Below are 14,115 nucleotides of genomic sequence, written 5' to 3'. Positions count from 1 at the left end.
GGACTATGACGTAACATTAACGTCACTCAACTGAAATGGGTTAAATTTGCACACTATTCGACTGATTAGGGTTAGTCTTGCACCCACCTGAGAGATTAGGGTTAGTCCCTGCATTAATTCGACTGATTAGGGTTAGTCTGGCATCCATCAGAGAGATTAGGGTTAGTCCTCGCACATTATTCGACTGATTAGGGTTAGTTTAGCATCTGCCCGGGAGGTTTCGTCTAAACGGTCCCTGCATACCATCCGATGGATTAGGGTTAGTAACTCTTTCTTTTACATTAGTTAAGAAATCCAGTGTTTCTGATTTTCCAAGACCATTTAATTCAGTTTAAAAGACATTTCGTTCGTTTGTTTACATGGAAGAATGGCTAAGTCCGAAAGGAATGTCACTAAGCATGCGCCGCACGCGCTTTGTTCAGAATTATTTTTTGACGATTTTTTCCATGAATAAACAATATTTGTTAATTTTTTTCAGAGAGCGAGGTTAAAAACTACGTTTAAAACGAAGTTTTTAACTAAACTTTTAACCGTATTTTTTGGGGTCAAAAGGCCAAAAACCTCATATTTTAATTTTTTTTCTCGCTCACGCGATCTCATATATAGTGAAGTCGCCTTCGGCGACACTACATTTTAGCGCGTTTTTCTGGGGACCGGTAAAGTAAAGTCGTTCCCAAAACTTTTTATCTATGAGAATTCTTGTATAATACATAGTAAAAAATACAAAAATCCAAAACTTGTATTGGAATACAACAGTATAAATAGACATTAAAATGTAGCACACATTTCCAGGCTTTACTGAAGTATTCGAAGCAATCGAACTCTTGAACTCGAACGAAAAAGCAATTAAAACTTTGTGACATATATCTTTAATTGTGTGTGTATATCATTGTCTCTTTCTCTCCCACCACTCTCTTTCTTTCCACTTCCTCCCTCTACTCTCTATTTCTCCTAACCTTTCTCTCCCCTCCCTCTCTCCCCTCACTCCCCTCTCCTCCTCTCTGCCCCTCACTCTGTCTCTCTCTCTCCCTCAAACACTCTCTCTCTCCCCTCTCTTACATACTCTCTCTCCCCTCCCTCTCTATCCTCCACACTCTCTAACTCTCTCCGCACACTCTCTAACTCTCTCCGCCCACTCCCCCACTCTCTCCTCTCCTCTCTCTCTCTCTCTCCTCTCTCTCTCCTCTCTCTCTCTCCTCTCCTCTCCTCTCCTCTCTCTCTCCCCTCCTCTCTCTAACTCTCTCTCTCTCGAGAGTGGAGTATGAGAGAGTTATCTTCTCCCCACTCCAACCAGGAGTAGATAGTCTAGATGGCATAGGAACAGGGCAGGTAAAACGAAAGTGGAAAATTTCCCTTTCGTTTTTCCCTAACCTATGTCTCCCTCTCCCATCATATTTTCTCTCACACCACACTCACCCTCTTTCTTACCCTCTCTTTCTTTCTTTTTTTTTTATTAATTTTCCTGCTTTACAATATTCGCCACGGTTTCGTCGTAGAAAACCTTACATAGGGAAACATTATTAAAAAGTGATAGTGTATTAACTCTGGCATTACTATTATCGCCAAAATTTACGGTACTGGTTAGTTATATTCAAACTTAATCACAACCAATAATTTTTAATTATGATTTTTAACATTCTTGTAAAATTAATTTTCCAAAGAAATATGTCTGTTCATTTATAATCAGGAAATAAATCAGAGAAAGTCCTTTGCAACGCACACAAAACGTTTATACGCTAAGCATAGAACTATTGAACCACTACAAGTGCCATGTGGAATTCCCATACTTACAAACCCCTACTTAAACATTGTATGTGTATGTCAGATTTTCAGTTTAAAATTGTTTTGCAACTTTTATTAGTAATTTTAAAGACTTTGTACGTGATATAAATCTACATTATTATTCACGTATAGGTTGCAAATTTTATTTTACTGTAATTTATTTATATGATATGCATGACAATGAATATAAAACTAAACTAAAAGTTAGTGAACATGTCACTACATGTAAATGATTCTAATTCCTTTTGTCGTTGACGTACATGTTTCTGGCCATAAAGGATTTGATATATGTATTACTAGTATTTGGTTTACTCTACCGACGATTTGGTGTTCACTGTATCGCCTCTGGCGTAACGCTGCCTTTTAAGTACTGAAGTTATAGAGAAGGCGGGGGTCAACATAATTTTTTTTAAAAAGTTTTACGGTAGATTCAGAAGAGAAAAATAAAGTCGGTTTGTATGTGATGTGTTTGCTGGGGAGAGGGGGTGAAGGGGAAAGTTTAATTCAGTCCACATAAAAGTTTCATTAAGACGGTATTTTTTATTATATTCTAAAAGTATGAATTATCTTTAAAGATTGTAGGACTAGGACACATGATACAATTAAAAATCACCTTGAAATTCGAAGAAGGGAGGGGATATTGTTTTGTTGCTGTCTGTCGGCCGGTTGTTCTGTCTGTCGGTCCACCATCAGTTTCCGTTCAGTTTCTTCGCAGAGATTGCACATATTGAAATGAAATTTGAAATACAGATTTATCACAAGAATATCAACGTCAAATTCTATTATGAGTACGATCGCGGCCATTTCGGACAAAATTATGCCCTTTGGCCTTAAAAAAATTCCTATTATTTGCAGTTTCCGTTCATTTTCTTTGCAGAAGTTTCTCATATTTTATATTGGGTCATAAGTGTTTTACAAACTTCTCTTGTTTATCAATGTCTCTTAAAAGATTTTTACAAAACTCTAGCGAAACCTGCATTTAAGGCATATGTGATTTATATTTATGTTACATAAAAAGGGCCTTACAGTGTATAAGTTTTTTTTTATTGTCTTGACGGATTGTAATTGATATTTGTTGTTTAACGTCCCTTTCGAGAATTTTTCACTCAAAGGGAGACGCCACCACTTGCCGGTGGAAAGCTAGAAATTTTGTCCAATACTCGACACTTAGGGCCATTGAGCAATGGGGGATCTATTTTGTGCCAGCACCTACTGCGACATGGGACCTCGGTTTATACGGTATCATCCTAAAGACCGGTCTCAACGTCTCTCTGTGGGATTCGAACCAGCGACGTAAGGATCGACTCCTAACTTCGCGACTCTACAGAAGACGCTGGCGGATTGTGTGAATAATAATTCAATTGTTTACTAGCGTTATAAAGCAGTAGTCTGTCCTATTTTTGGTTTTCATTTCTCGATAAAAACTGGACCATGCTGGAATGTCCAGGCTGTTTACGCATGTCTATAAAAAGAACTGTCTGCATGCATTTTCCGAGAATCACCCAAAAAGGAAGTTTTGTATGAATAAATGTTTTCTCATCGTATGCTTATGCCTTTTCATTTTTTTAGTGTCATTGACATTAAAATAGTCAGCATCGTTGGGCAGTGGTTCCTTTTGTCTCAGTTCGCATTAACTATGGGACACAGAGATAATAGGCAGCTGGTGGCGTCAAAATTTCAAAATTATAAAACACGCCTTTCATAATGTAAATAGTTTCAATTGATTTATTCAAAGGGACTTTATTTGAAAACATCTGTAGCTGGTTTGGTTTTTTTTTCATTTAAGATAAATGACAAAATTGTGTCAAATTTTCCATTAATCAGTGATCTGAAAGAGATGTCTTCCTGACAGAAGGGAAATATGTTTTGTTTTTGATTGACTGATTGATTGAATGATTGATAGTAATGACCAGATTTTAGAAAGGAAAAGTCATGTGCCGAGGAATATCCACTTTAAATCAACATAATCCACCTTACTTGAAGCTTTTGACAGTGTTAATCGCCTTGGGAAAAAAGTTATCTCCATCATTAAGATGTTGTTCATGGATCTCAAGGTTATCTGTGGATAAAACCTATCAGAGGAATTTAAATTGAAGACTGGGGTAAAACAGATATCTCTGCTCTCTCCTCTTCTCTTCAAATTCTCCATTGACTACAGATCTTTCGAGAAACCATCAAGTATAAGCAGACGAATCAATTGGGCTATTTCAGAAATGGTTGAAGACCTAGATGTAGCAGAATGATATAGTACTGCTAGCTCACTTGCATCGTGATATGCAAGGAAAAAAACAACCAGCTAGCAAAACTGTGTAGCTATCTAGGAAGCAAGATCACCACAGATGGGAATTCTGAGGTACAGCGCTATGACAAAAGTATTCGCGATTTTTCAAAATGGCGGACGTAAACACGATGCGCTTCGTAAAAATAAACAATAAATTCATTTAATTGTGAAACAAATAACAGACTTACCTTTATTAATACTTGGTGAGGTGGCCCTTAGACTTGATTACTGCTAATAGTCGACGGGGAATAGATTCATACAAGGATTTGATATAGTTTTCGTCGAAGGAAGTCCAGATGTGTAAAATAGCATCGAACAATTCTTCCGGAGTCTTTATGTTTGGAGCTCGACTTTGCAGAGTTCTCTTGATTTTTAGCCATAAATTCTCTATAATATTAATGTCCGGTGATTGAGCTGGCCATACAATTGTAGGAATATTATTTTGTTGTTTGTAATCTACAGTAATACGAGCTCTATGGACGGGGGCGTTGTCGTCTTGAAAACGATAGGTTTTGTTGAGGAAATGTCGGGCAATTACGGGCCAAAGTTGATCTTCTAAAATGGATATGTATTTTACTGCATTGATATTTCCATTGACCATGCAAAGTGTACCAACCCCGTGGTAAGTGATGCATCCCCACACCATTACCGAAATCCTTCTCTGCCGAGGGGGGCACATGCACTGCGGCAAGTACGATTCTTTAGATGTTCTCCACACATACACTCAATGATTCTCTCCTAAAACTATCTGACTTTCATCAGAAAATATAATTGTATTCCAATAATTATTCACTGTGAGTTTTCTTTTCTCTAAACACCATGCAACACGCCTTTTTCTGTTGATCTCGGAAACGACCATTTTTTTCTAACAACTCTTCGCTTATAATCATGATCACGCAAAAATCTTTGGACTGTCCGTGGATTAACAAAGTCATTAGCATCCCTGCTTTCATTAAATTCATTAGTAATATCCTTTAAAACCCGTCCTCTGTTAGTTTTAGTATGTCTAATAATCCAGTTCTGATCTCGTTTTGACAGCTTCCGAGGGCGTCCTTTTCTTTTCAATGTTTTGACTTCACCAGTTGACAAATATTTTTTCCAAATAGATCTGATGGTTGACTCAGGTATTTGTAATAAATTCACAATTACTGATGTTTTTTGCCCCTCCTTTTTCATTTCCACAATTAATTTTTTGACATCATTTGATATTTCTGTAGATTTCCTACCCATCGTAATATCTGTGTGTTTACATAAAATCCAAGACAGCAGACGATAAAAATACTTACATATAACGTCACTTCCGATGTGAAGACAACTCTGTAAAAATTTCGTTTGTCAACACGGCATCTAATTAGAGTTATTTCCCATTCCCCGAGCGAGGCGCAGCGCAAGAAAGACGCCATTGCGTAAAAATCGCGAATACTTTTGTCATAGCGCTGTAGCTGCACTAGCTCGGATTTCGAAAGACAATGCATGAGCTTATGTTGCACTGCTGCAAAACATCCGGAGATCAGCAAAAATCAACATAATTGCCAAAATTAAGATTTTCAAGAGAAATATGGTTTGGGTCCTTCTGTATGTTGCTGAATCATGGAAAGGAACAATAGCCATTTCAGACAAGCTAGTTGTCATCCAAGCCCAATATACAGTGTAATATAATGTCGAATATTATATGCATTTTTGGCCTAATAACATTTCAAATGGAGAGATGAACAAAAGAACTAACTCCATGCACTCTTCTAACTTAAGAGGCTTGGGTGGTGGTAGCCATTTTCAGACTATATTGATCTCCTTCAGAAGAAAAGTTTCATACAAAGATATACAAAAATGTATGAAATTTTTCTTTTCTAAATGATAGTTGGTAGTTTTAGTTATAAAGAAAAGAAAATAGCTTTGGATAGGACACGTATGTAGAGTGCACCCAACCTTCATTTAAAGGTTGTTCTTATTTTGTTCTTGAGTCTTGAATTAAAACAAGGTTAGGCTATAAAATTGAAGTTAATATGAATTATTTTCTTTTATAAATGATATACATGTAATATCATAACTTCCATGCTTCTATAGTATTTTAAAGTCGTCAAAAAGAATACCCCCCCCCCCCAAATCACTAATTCGTGGGTAAGAAGGGGGGGTATTAATCGTTGGAATTAAGCTTCTTTTATCAGCATCTTCGAGGAGGGGTCCATGTTTTCTAGGGTGTCCCAGGACACTTAAACTTGGTTTAGTATATGCATTTACATTTAATCGCTCTGCAAATTCCAGGGGGGGGGGGGGGGGGGCAGGACTCCCAACACCCCTCTTGATCCGCGCGTGTCAAGTTCTTGATCAATGAACATAATAAATACACCTGGTAAAGCATATAATTATATATTCGCAACAAACAACAGCCTGTGTCCATATATACAAACATAAATATTATGAAAATTGTTTCATTAATTGGCTTTTATGAATGTGCACGTTTCATTTATTTTTTACGATTAGGAATGAGCATCATTAAATTGAAGCTTATTTTGGAATTCAGAATATTTTTAAAAACCAGAAAAATTAAATATTTGAAAACAAGTATATTGTATAAATGATTAATTATAAACACGAAAACAAGTTTCGGAAAGAAATGAAGGACTCAGATCACTTTAAATTCCTTGTACTAGCACTTTTCCAATACGTTTTCGGAACAACAAATCCCAAAACATTTTATTTTACTGCATGCTGGTGAATATCCGGTAATCAATTAGGCCAGGAAAATATTTATACGTGGCCGTATCGGTAAGTATGTCATTTATTTATTTAGATATCCACAGACGCATAGGTAAATGTTGGTGCTCAGTAAATATCAAAATACTTCAAGTTAATTGAAAATGGATTGAAATCTAATATTTCGATTGTTTGCAGCTCGTTGTGCTTAAAATGATTGTATCTACGCCGATATTGTGAAAAATACACATGACTTGCTGTCAATATTTAGGGCAGAGAAAATGCGTTTTACATAAAAAAGAAAATTATACGCTAATTATTACAATTTCCAGATGATTGCGCTTATCAAAGATTAATTTTACAGACTCAGTTAAGGACATCTTACATTGACTGTAGACTAATTTATCTTGTTAACGACACATGGTTTAAAAAACAGCTGTTTATTCTGATAACAAAGTTACACACGTGCGAAATAAGCCTGATGTGTCGTCTAACGTCTCGACAAAAATGGGCACGTGTTGCATAATTTAAAGTTCAAGCGGAAAGGCGATTGCACTTGATTTTGAACCTTGCAAAAAAAGTAGAGATACTTTTTTCAGTGTGTCAATATTAAAGTCACAATTTAATATATTCTATTAAAGTGCATTATAATGAGAACATTTTTATATGCACTAATTGGTAATTCTTTTTAAAAACTATTTCTTGAGATTTTAGTGTGAAAGTTTTCTTCCTTTACATATATTTTTAAAGAATATTTCGGATAATTAAAATGTGTCATAACCAGTTTTTATTTGATTATCTACATTGACCATTCTTGGTGATATCTTAAACCGTCTGGCCTTATCTAGGTACATCGGGGGATTTGGAGATAGGCGAAAACAACAGAAGGTCATCCTGCAAGGCAGCCCTACAGAAAGAAATCTACTAAGTATCAAGGGTGCCATAATTAATCCCCAATATGGTCAATTTACACAAAGGTCACAAACGCAAGGAGGGAACGGATGTTGGGAAAATCATTCATCAGATGAAGGTAAACTATATTTATCAATTTTTCAACCTTATTTTCGGCCTTTTTAATTAAGGACTTTATGTTTACATCAAACAACAAATAATTCTGTATGTTACGTTTGTTTTTATACATACATGTATGTAGGACAAAGTTCACTGCTGTCTAGGGATCAACTACGTAGGACTGCTCAAAACCAGAGCATTTGGTTTTAAAATTTTATGCAATCTTTAAAAAATTTTTATTGTGCATACAGCATGAGTTAATGCAATAATGTATATTTCCCCCCAAACAACACAAAAATGTCACAGGCACCTGACGTTAATTATTTTTCTTTTAATAAAAATAATATACCCCTACCTATTATTAGGTAGGGGTATATTTTTTTTTATTTAAAGAAAAATAAGTAACGTTAGGTGCATGTAAAATATGTATACAATGAGTATGGAATGATAGTGTTTCTTAGACTTTCAGTGATAGTTATGATGTTAAATCTTCTGAATTCTTTTTTATGTAGCACACATCGGTTGTAAAAAGCATTATGATGTCCTCATTAACTGCAGTGATCACCCTCGTCCTGGCGTTTGCTATTTTTAACTATATGGAAACCGGTGTTCCCGAGGGAGTTCCGGAAGTCTGGAATGCTCGGATTTTAGATACATCACTTCGGACAATGGGGAAAGTTGTAAGGATTTTTTTTTAAATTTCACATACAGTGTATGGGTTAAATATTTAAAAGTATTTATTTCTAAAACTGCGTATAAATAGGAGATGTCAAATTTGACCATTGGAAAAGTCAGAAGGAGTCGAAGAAATGAAGTCTCAAAAAATGTTTGAATTTTTCTATACTAACTAAGCAAACGTTCAAGTATTATAATATTGTTTCTGAGAAATGATCACATCCATGTAATATAAAATAGTCTTCTTTTATCACGATAATTCATCTCTTGCCGAATTAACGGCATTTTCTTTGACTTACTCAAATTTTAGGAAATACATGTTAAGTAGATAATCATACATGTAGTTCTAAATAAAGGGAGGAGAGCATAAAATTTTATCGAATTCAAACATTTTTTCCCAAACAGATCTTGACCTTGAACAATCTTGGAGTTCATGGTGGAGTCACGTGGTGGACAAGAAAAATGGTGGAGATCATGCTGACCACTCTCATAACCGGAAGTCCTCGAGGTCTTGGTGACGACCCGGAACTAAAGGTATAATCTAATACACCGTCACCGACAATTTCTACACAAATCTAATGAGATTTTGTATTTCTAGCAGTAATTAGTGACTGACATTCAATGCACTGACTTGTTGGAAAGAAACAATGATTTTTTTTTTTACAGATATATGATACAAAGATGGCTGGTGTTGACGTCAGAGTTTATGAACCAACCAGTGGACAGAAAACCAATCGTCCAGCACTGGTTTACTACCATGGGGGTGGATGGTCCTGGCTTTCTATTGGTCAGAATTTATGTTTTATCTTAAAATACAATGTTGGCAAACACCTTTTCTGGAAAATATTTCTTTTAGGAAAACCATGTTTTGAGAGACATGATGCCAATTTTAAAGTTTCTATTGGCTTTATTTTTCCAGATGTTTATGACCAGGCTACAAGACAGCTGGCTAAAGGGGCTGGAATTGTCGTTGTGTCCGTAGGGTAAGATACTTTGAAGAAAAAATAATGATGTAAATGTAATAAGCCAATTTCTGTACATTTTTTTTCATTTTAGGTATCGTCAGTCACCGGAATATGCCCATCCAATTCCTTTCCAAGATTGCCTCGATGTCACTGAGCATGTGATTAATAATGGAAAAGACCTAGGTATTGATAGTTCGCGAATTGCAGTATCTGGGGATAGTGCAGGTGGTCATTTATCGGCTGCCGTATCACTACGCTTAAAGAAGAAGATAAAAATCCAGATTCCCATTTACCCATGTCTGCAATTGTTTGATATGCAAACGCCATCCTATATAGAAAACAAGGACTATATTCCAGGAATGTTAACAGACATATCGATGTTGACCTATTGGCTGAACTATGCGAACATCAGCTATGACCATATTGACACAATAATGGCTAATAAGCATACTTCACCAGCCTTGAAAAAATCTAAGTACGCTGACTACGTTTCGCCAAAGTGGTACATGAATGAACACATCAGGACCGAGTCACTTCGTAATATGAAGAAACCCGCTGATTTCGGGGACGAGAAACTTTCAAAAGAAATAGAAAAGACTCTGCTTGATCCATATTTCTCCCCCCTTATGGCGGATGATGCAGATTTGAAAGATCTACCTTTCACCTACGTTTTAACGGCAGGATATGACGTATTACGTGAGGACGGTTTAATATATTATCAAAGATTAAAAAAGGCGGGTGTTAAAGTCCATTTAGCTCATTATCAGGAAGGATTTCATGGAATGATATTTTTCTTTAAGGGACCAATTCCATTTAATGTTGGAATACGTGCCATGGACGATTTAATACAATTTTTGAAGAAGAATCTCTAGCAAGAATTTGTCTTAGGCTTTTTAAATTTGATTAATCATGACCATACCACGAATTCATCATTAAAACAATTGCAAAAGGCTGTATCTCATATTATTTAAAATGTATACGTAAGCAAAATTATGGACGAATTGTTTTACCACCAGTACTTTAGGACACAAAAAATTATTGTTGATTTTGTTGTAATAGAGACCTTGATCCTTGGTGTCATCTGAGTTTTTTTTTTATTTTTTTCTAGTACTTTTACTGCACAAAATTTGTAAACTTTGTAAAGGTTTTTTAAGATTCTAAGTATAAACGATTTTTCAAATAATAAAATTTAAAATAGCTGTGTGTTCTAGCTTTCCATGATGTGCAAAATGTTTTAAACGGATTTTGAAATTCATGTACGTAATATGTCTGCTATTATATGCATTGGAAAAATATTGGGGGAAAAATGTTTTTGTTAAACTGAGAATTACTTTTGAAAGGACAAGATAGGCTAAGACCTTTTTTGGTCTATGGTTTGGAGAGTCTTTAAGAATGATGAAACAGTATTTCAATTAAAACCCTCTTTTCACCCCTACCGCAAAATGAATGTCGTTTATAAGTTATGACACAAAAGTCACAGGACAATCAGAAAATCAATCCAAATTTTCTCATTTTTATGAAAATGTTCATACATCTTACATATCACTTTGCTCCAGAAAACATAGAGCACAAGCTTATCTACAACAAATTTACGTATTTCATACACTATAATTAGATGCATCCTGTGTTTAAAAAATCCCAGATAGGGAAGTTTGTGCTCCGTGTTTAGCAAAGTGAAAAGTATCTCAAAACGCAATTCCACCAGAATTGAGGATATTCAGAAAATTGTCATGCTTTTGTGCCTGCTTGTGGCCTACATGTTAAATTTGAATTTAAATCATTGCTGATTTTAAAAACGAGATTCACTTCAAGGTCTTAACTACAAACTATCACAGTTTTAACCGTGTTCGGATATTTTACACTATATATGGAGCAGATTCGGCCATTACCATACCTTGACGTCCTTGTCCTTTAAATTTAGAGTTTATAACTTCCGGAGTTTTGTAGGAAAGAGAGAATATCATTCACCAGTAATTTAAATAAAATTGCAATAATCCTTTGGTTGAAATCGATTTATTCATTCCTTATTTTGATTTATCCAGACAATATTACCAGGCCAGGCATCATATGGCGATTCCAGTATGCTTTCATGCATTGACAATGAGTAAGGCAAAAAGTTTCTTTTGACCATAAACCTAATTATTGAATCTCTGATAGAGGGATTGTTACTATATGTCCACTCCATAAAAATGGCTTTAACGAAAACTTGCTGGAAGAAATAAGTTCCACCTTCTAAAACGTATTGTTCATAACCTTCTACGTCCATTTTTATCAAGACTCGTTTTGGTTTTTCAGGAAGCCCTAGAAGGTCATCCAATAATATAGTGTTGACTGGAGTGGAGTACTCACCATTCATAACTATCTGGGCTACTTTTACAGGGTTGTCTTTATTAACAAATGTCCCGCCTACATTGTCAAGGTCTTTTCCCAGTGTGACTTGAAGGTGTTTGTTTGATATTGCATTTGCAACGATTGTTATTAGGTTTCCAAGTTTTCCCTTATATACAGAACAACACAGTCTTTGAATATTATCTCTCAAAGGCTCGACAGAAATTGTCTTCCTACCCATTTTTGCGATTTCTAATGTAAACGCTCCTATATTGGCGCCAATATCTAAAAAGGTCAAGGATGGATCTTTTTGCATCATGGTAACCATGGGAACCGCGAGGTGATGCTCCCACCAACCAGTTCGTATGATATCATGAGAGACATATTTGTCCTGCGTTTCTGAATAAACAAAGATGGGTGTCTGTCCAGACATGGTGTTTAGGGTTGCTTCTTGGAAGTCTTTGACCTTTAACCCCTCGCACATGGTAGAGAGGCTCCAAGAACCGTTCCAGGAGTAAATACGCACGCCATTGACAGTGCCTACCTTGGGTGTCAACAATGTTGTATTTTTCACTTTTGCTAAATTTGAAAACTTTGACGAATTTTCTTTTACTACCTGATTGATTTTCGTTGCTAGTAATGTGTTATTATTTGATTTTAAAACACTAGTTTTGTCTTTTCGGGATGATAACATTTGCTTCATTTCGTTGAGTTGTTTTGTTATTGCTGCTGTTGTAGTCATTAATTTTGTTGTCGGGGAGGTAGCTGTTGTTGTCAGTATTTTTGCTGGTTGACTAGATTGACTGAGTTTGACATTATCGTTGTCATTTTTCTGTGAATGCAAATCAAAAGGATTACCCTCGGGTATATAGTGTTTTTGTTCTTTTTCTGCTGGTTTCAGTTCTTCTCTCGTTCGATCTAAAGGAATGTCTTCTGAAATCGTGTTTGAGGAATGGATCCTTCTCGAATAAAAGCTCACAACAACAAACAACACACAAATCAGTGTAATTCCAATGAGGAAATGTTGCTTCTTCATGATTTCCTACAAAAGAAAATTATTGAATTTCAAAGCGTCAAAATGAATTAATGCACTACTATCTAGGGAATTTTCAGATCCATGTCAAGAATATTGTATTGGCTAAACCTTGTGTTGATTTTTTTAATCGCAAGTCCTCAGTTATCTTACAAAAGAGATTACACATACCACTAACTAAACACCGCCGAAAGTTGTCAGCTGTTTTTGTTTTTCGTTGGTGGCGACATTTGACACTGGCACAAAACGGACATTAATCAGGGACTGGGTGGGAAGGTTTCTGGAATGAGCAGATGCATTAACTTTATTCAACAGGAGGAAAATAAAAGCAATTTTTTTTTACCTCTGTACATGTAGTTGATTGACAAAAAAGCTATCACATCATATGTTTAAAGGCAATTAAAGTAGTTCGAAAGATAAGGTACAGCAGTGGTACTGATAAAAGCAACATGGTTCATGTCAAAAGTGGAACTAATTGCAAAAGTATAATTTGAGTAAAAGAGTAAAAAGCGTTTTAAAAAATCATATATGGACCGGAAGTATGAATACTGATACTTGACGTCACTAATAAGAATTAGATGTGTTTTATGATTACTTTTATTCGAAACTTAAAACTAAAGGAAATATAGTCAAGTAAGTTATTGTTAAATCCCTGTCCTAAAAAGGAAATAAATCTTTAAAAAGTTATATTCATCTTTATTTTTCTTGGTTAAAATTTGAAATTCAAGCATCAAAAAATCAATCATAAACACAGCTAGGACAAAAACAATACACACCCGAGATCTTTCGATCCAGGGGCATAAAAACACTGTTTTACCTTTATACATGCATAATGTAAACAAACGGTCCTTTATAGCATATCAAGAATATATGCTCTATTTATACACATAGACAATATGAAACTTCCTCTTATCTGCAGGTTTCTGTTATCCAAAGTCCTGCAGTCCTATTGTGCACTCTTCCTTGATCTTACATCAATATCAATAAATATATTAATGTTTAATGGTGTCATTTACAGGACATTTCAATTTGAAAGCTATATTAATTGAGGTTTATTGAAACAAATCAATTTTAACTTAAATACATGTAGTATGTATACGATTTGATAATTTGAAATCTGTTTAATTATTGATAAATTTGCTATAGCTTAAATAAGTTTAATTGTCTAATTGTTTTGGTATAAATACACGAAGATCTTACCTATTTAGATTCTTACGTTGTCTAGAAAAGCCTATCAGATCAATACCCTTATCGCAGGACGATATGGCGACCTTGGCGAACAAAACCGTGACAGCACAACGACACAATGCAAACTTTGCACAGCCACCCCCCTTTTAGTAAGATGG

General features: G+C 35.3%; 2 protein-coding genes across 3 annotated transcripts; one reads left to right on the top strand and one right to left on the bottom strand.

The window, feature by feature from the left end:
* Positions 1-6,775: 6,775 nt before the first annotated feature.
* LOC134253631 (neutral cholesterol ester hydrolase 1-like) lies at positions 6,776-10,571 on the top strand. The gene is made up of 7 exons (XM_062736198.1): positions 6,776-6,829; positions 7,606-7,787; positions 8,281-8,448; positions 8,849-8,977; positions 9,110-9,230; positions 9,363-9,426; positions 9,500-10,571. Exons 2-7 carry the CDS (start codon positions 7,716-7,718, stop codon positions 10,278-10,280), a joined length of 1,335 nt encoding a protein of 444 aa, XP_062592182.1. The 5' UTR covers positions 6,776-6,829; positions 7,606-7,715; the 3' UTR covers positions 10,281-10,571.
* Positions 10,572-11,405: 834 nt separating this feature from the next.
* Positions 11,406-14,112, bottom strand: LOC134253665 (uncharacterized). Of its 2 annotated transcripts, XM_062736242.1 has the most exons (3): positions 13,970-14,112; positions 12,941-13,049; positions 11,406-12,778 (listed from the first exon to the last, which is right to left on the bottom strand). In XM_062736242.1, the coding sequence occupies exon 3, from the start codon at positions 12,770-12,772 to the stop codon at positions 11,426-11,428; it is 1,347 nt and encodes a 448-aa protein (XP_062592226.1). In that variant the 5' UTR covers positions 12,773-12,778; positions 12,941-13,049; positions 13,970-14,112; the 3' UTR covers positions 11,406-11,425. The 2 variants fall into 2 exon arrangements, with proteins under 2 accessions (XP_062592226.1, XP_062592227.1); XM_062736243.1 differs by lacking the exon at positions 12,941-13,049.
* Between the last annotated feature and the right edge of the window lie 3 nt (positions 14,113-14,115).

This window comes from Saccostrea cucullata, unplaced genomic scaffold (assembly GCF_032062105.1).
Source record: "Saccostrea cucullata isolate Sc308-1 unplaced genomic scaffold, CSIRO_AGI_Scuc_v1 ctg418, whole genome shotgun sequence".
Taxonomy (NCBI): domain Eukaryota; kingdom Metazoa; phylum Mollusca; class Bivalvia; order Ostreida; family Ostreidae; genus Saccostrea; species Saccostrea cuccullata.
Note: the sequence above shows the minus strand (reverse complement) of the source record. Positions and strands in the feature narration are given on the sequence as shown.

What these genes read in the sequence shown, in the direction of transcription:
- LOC134253665 (XM_062736242.1), bottom strand. Translation starts at nt 12,772, where the DNA reads ATGAAGAAGCAACATTTCCTCATTGGAATTACACTGATTTGTGTGTTG.
- LOC134253631 (XM_062736198.1), top strand. Translation starts at nt 7,716, where the DNA reads ATGGTCAATTTACACAAAGGTCACAAACGCAAGGAGGGAACGGATGTT. An exon ending in AAATCATTCATCAGATGAAG is followed by an intron (nt 7,788 to 8,280) that starts GTAAACTATATT and finishes TTTTTTATGTAG; the next exon opens with CACACATCGGTTGTAAAAAG. An exon ending in ATGGTCCTGGCTTTCTATTG is followed by an intron (nt 9,231 to 9,362) that starts GTCAGAATTTAT and finishes TTATTTTTCCAG; the next exon opens with ATGTTTATGACCAGGCTACA.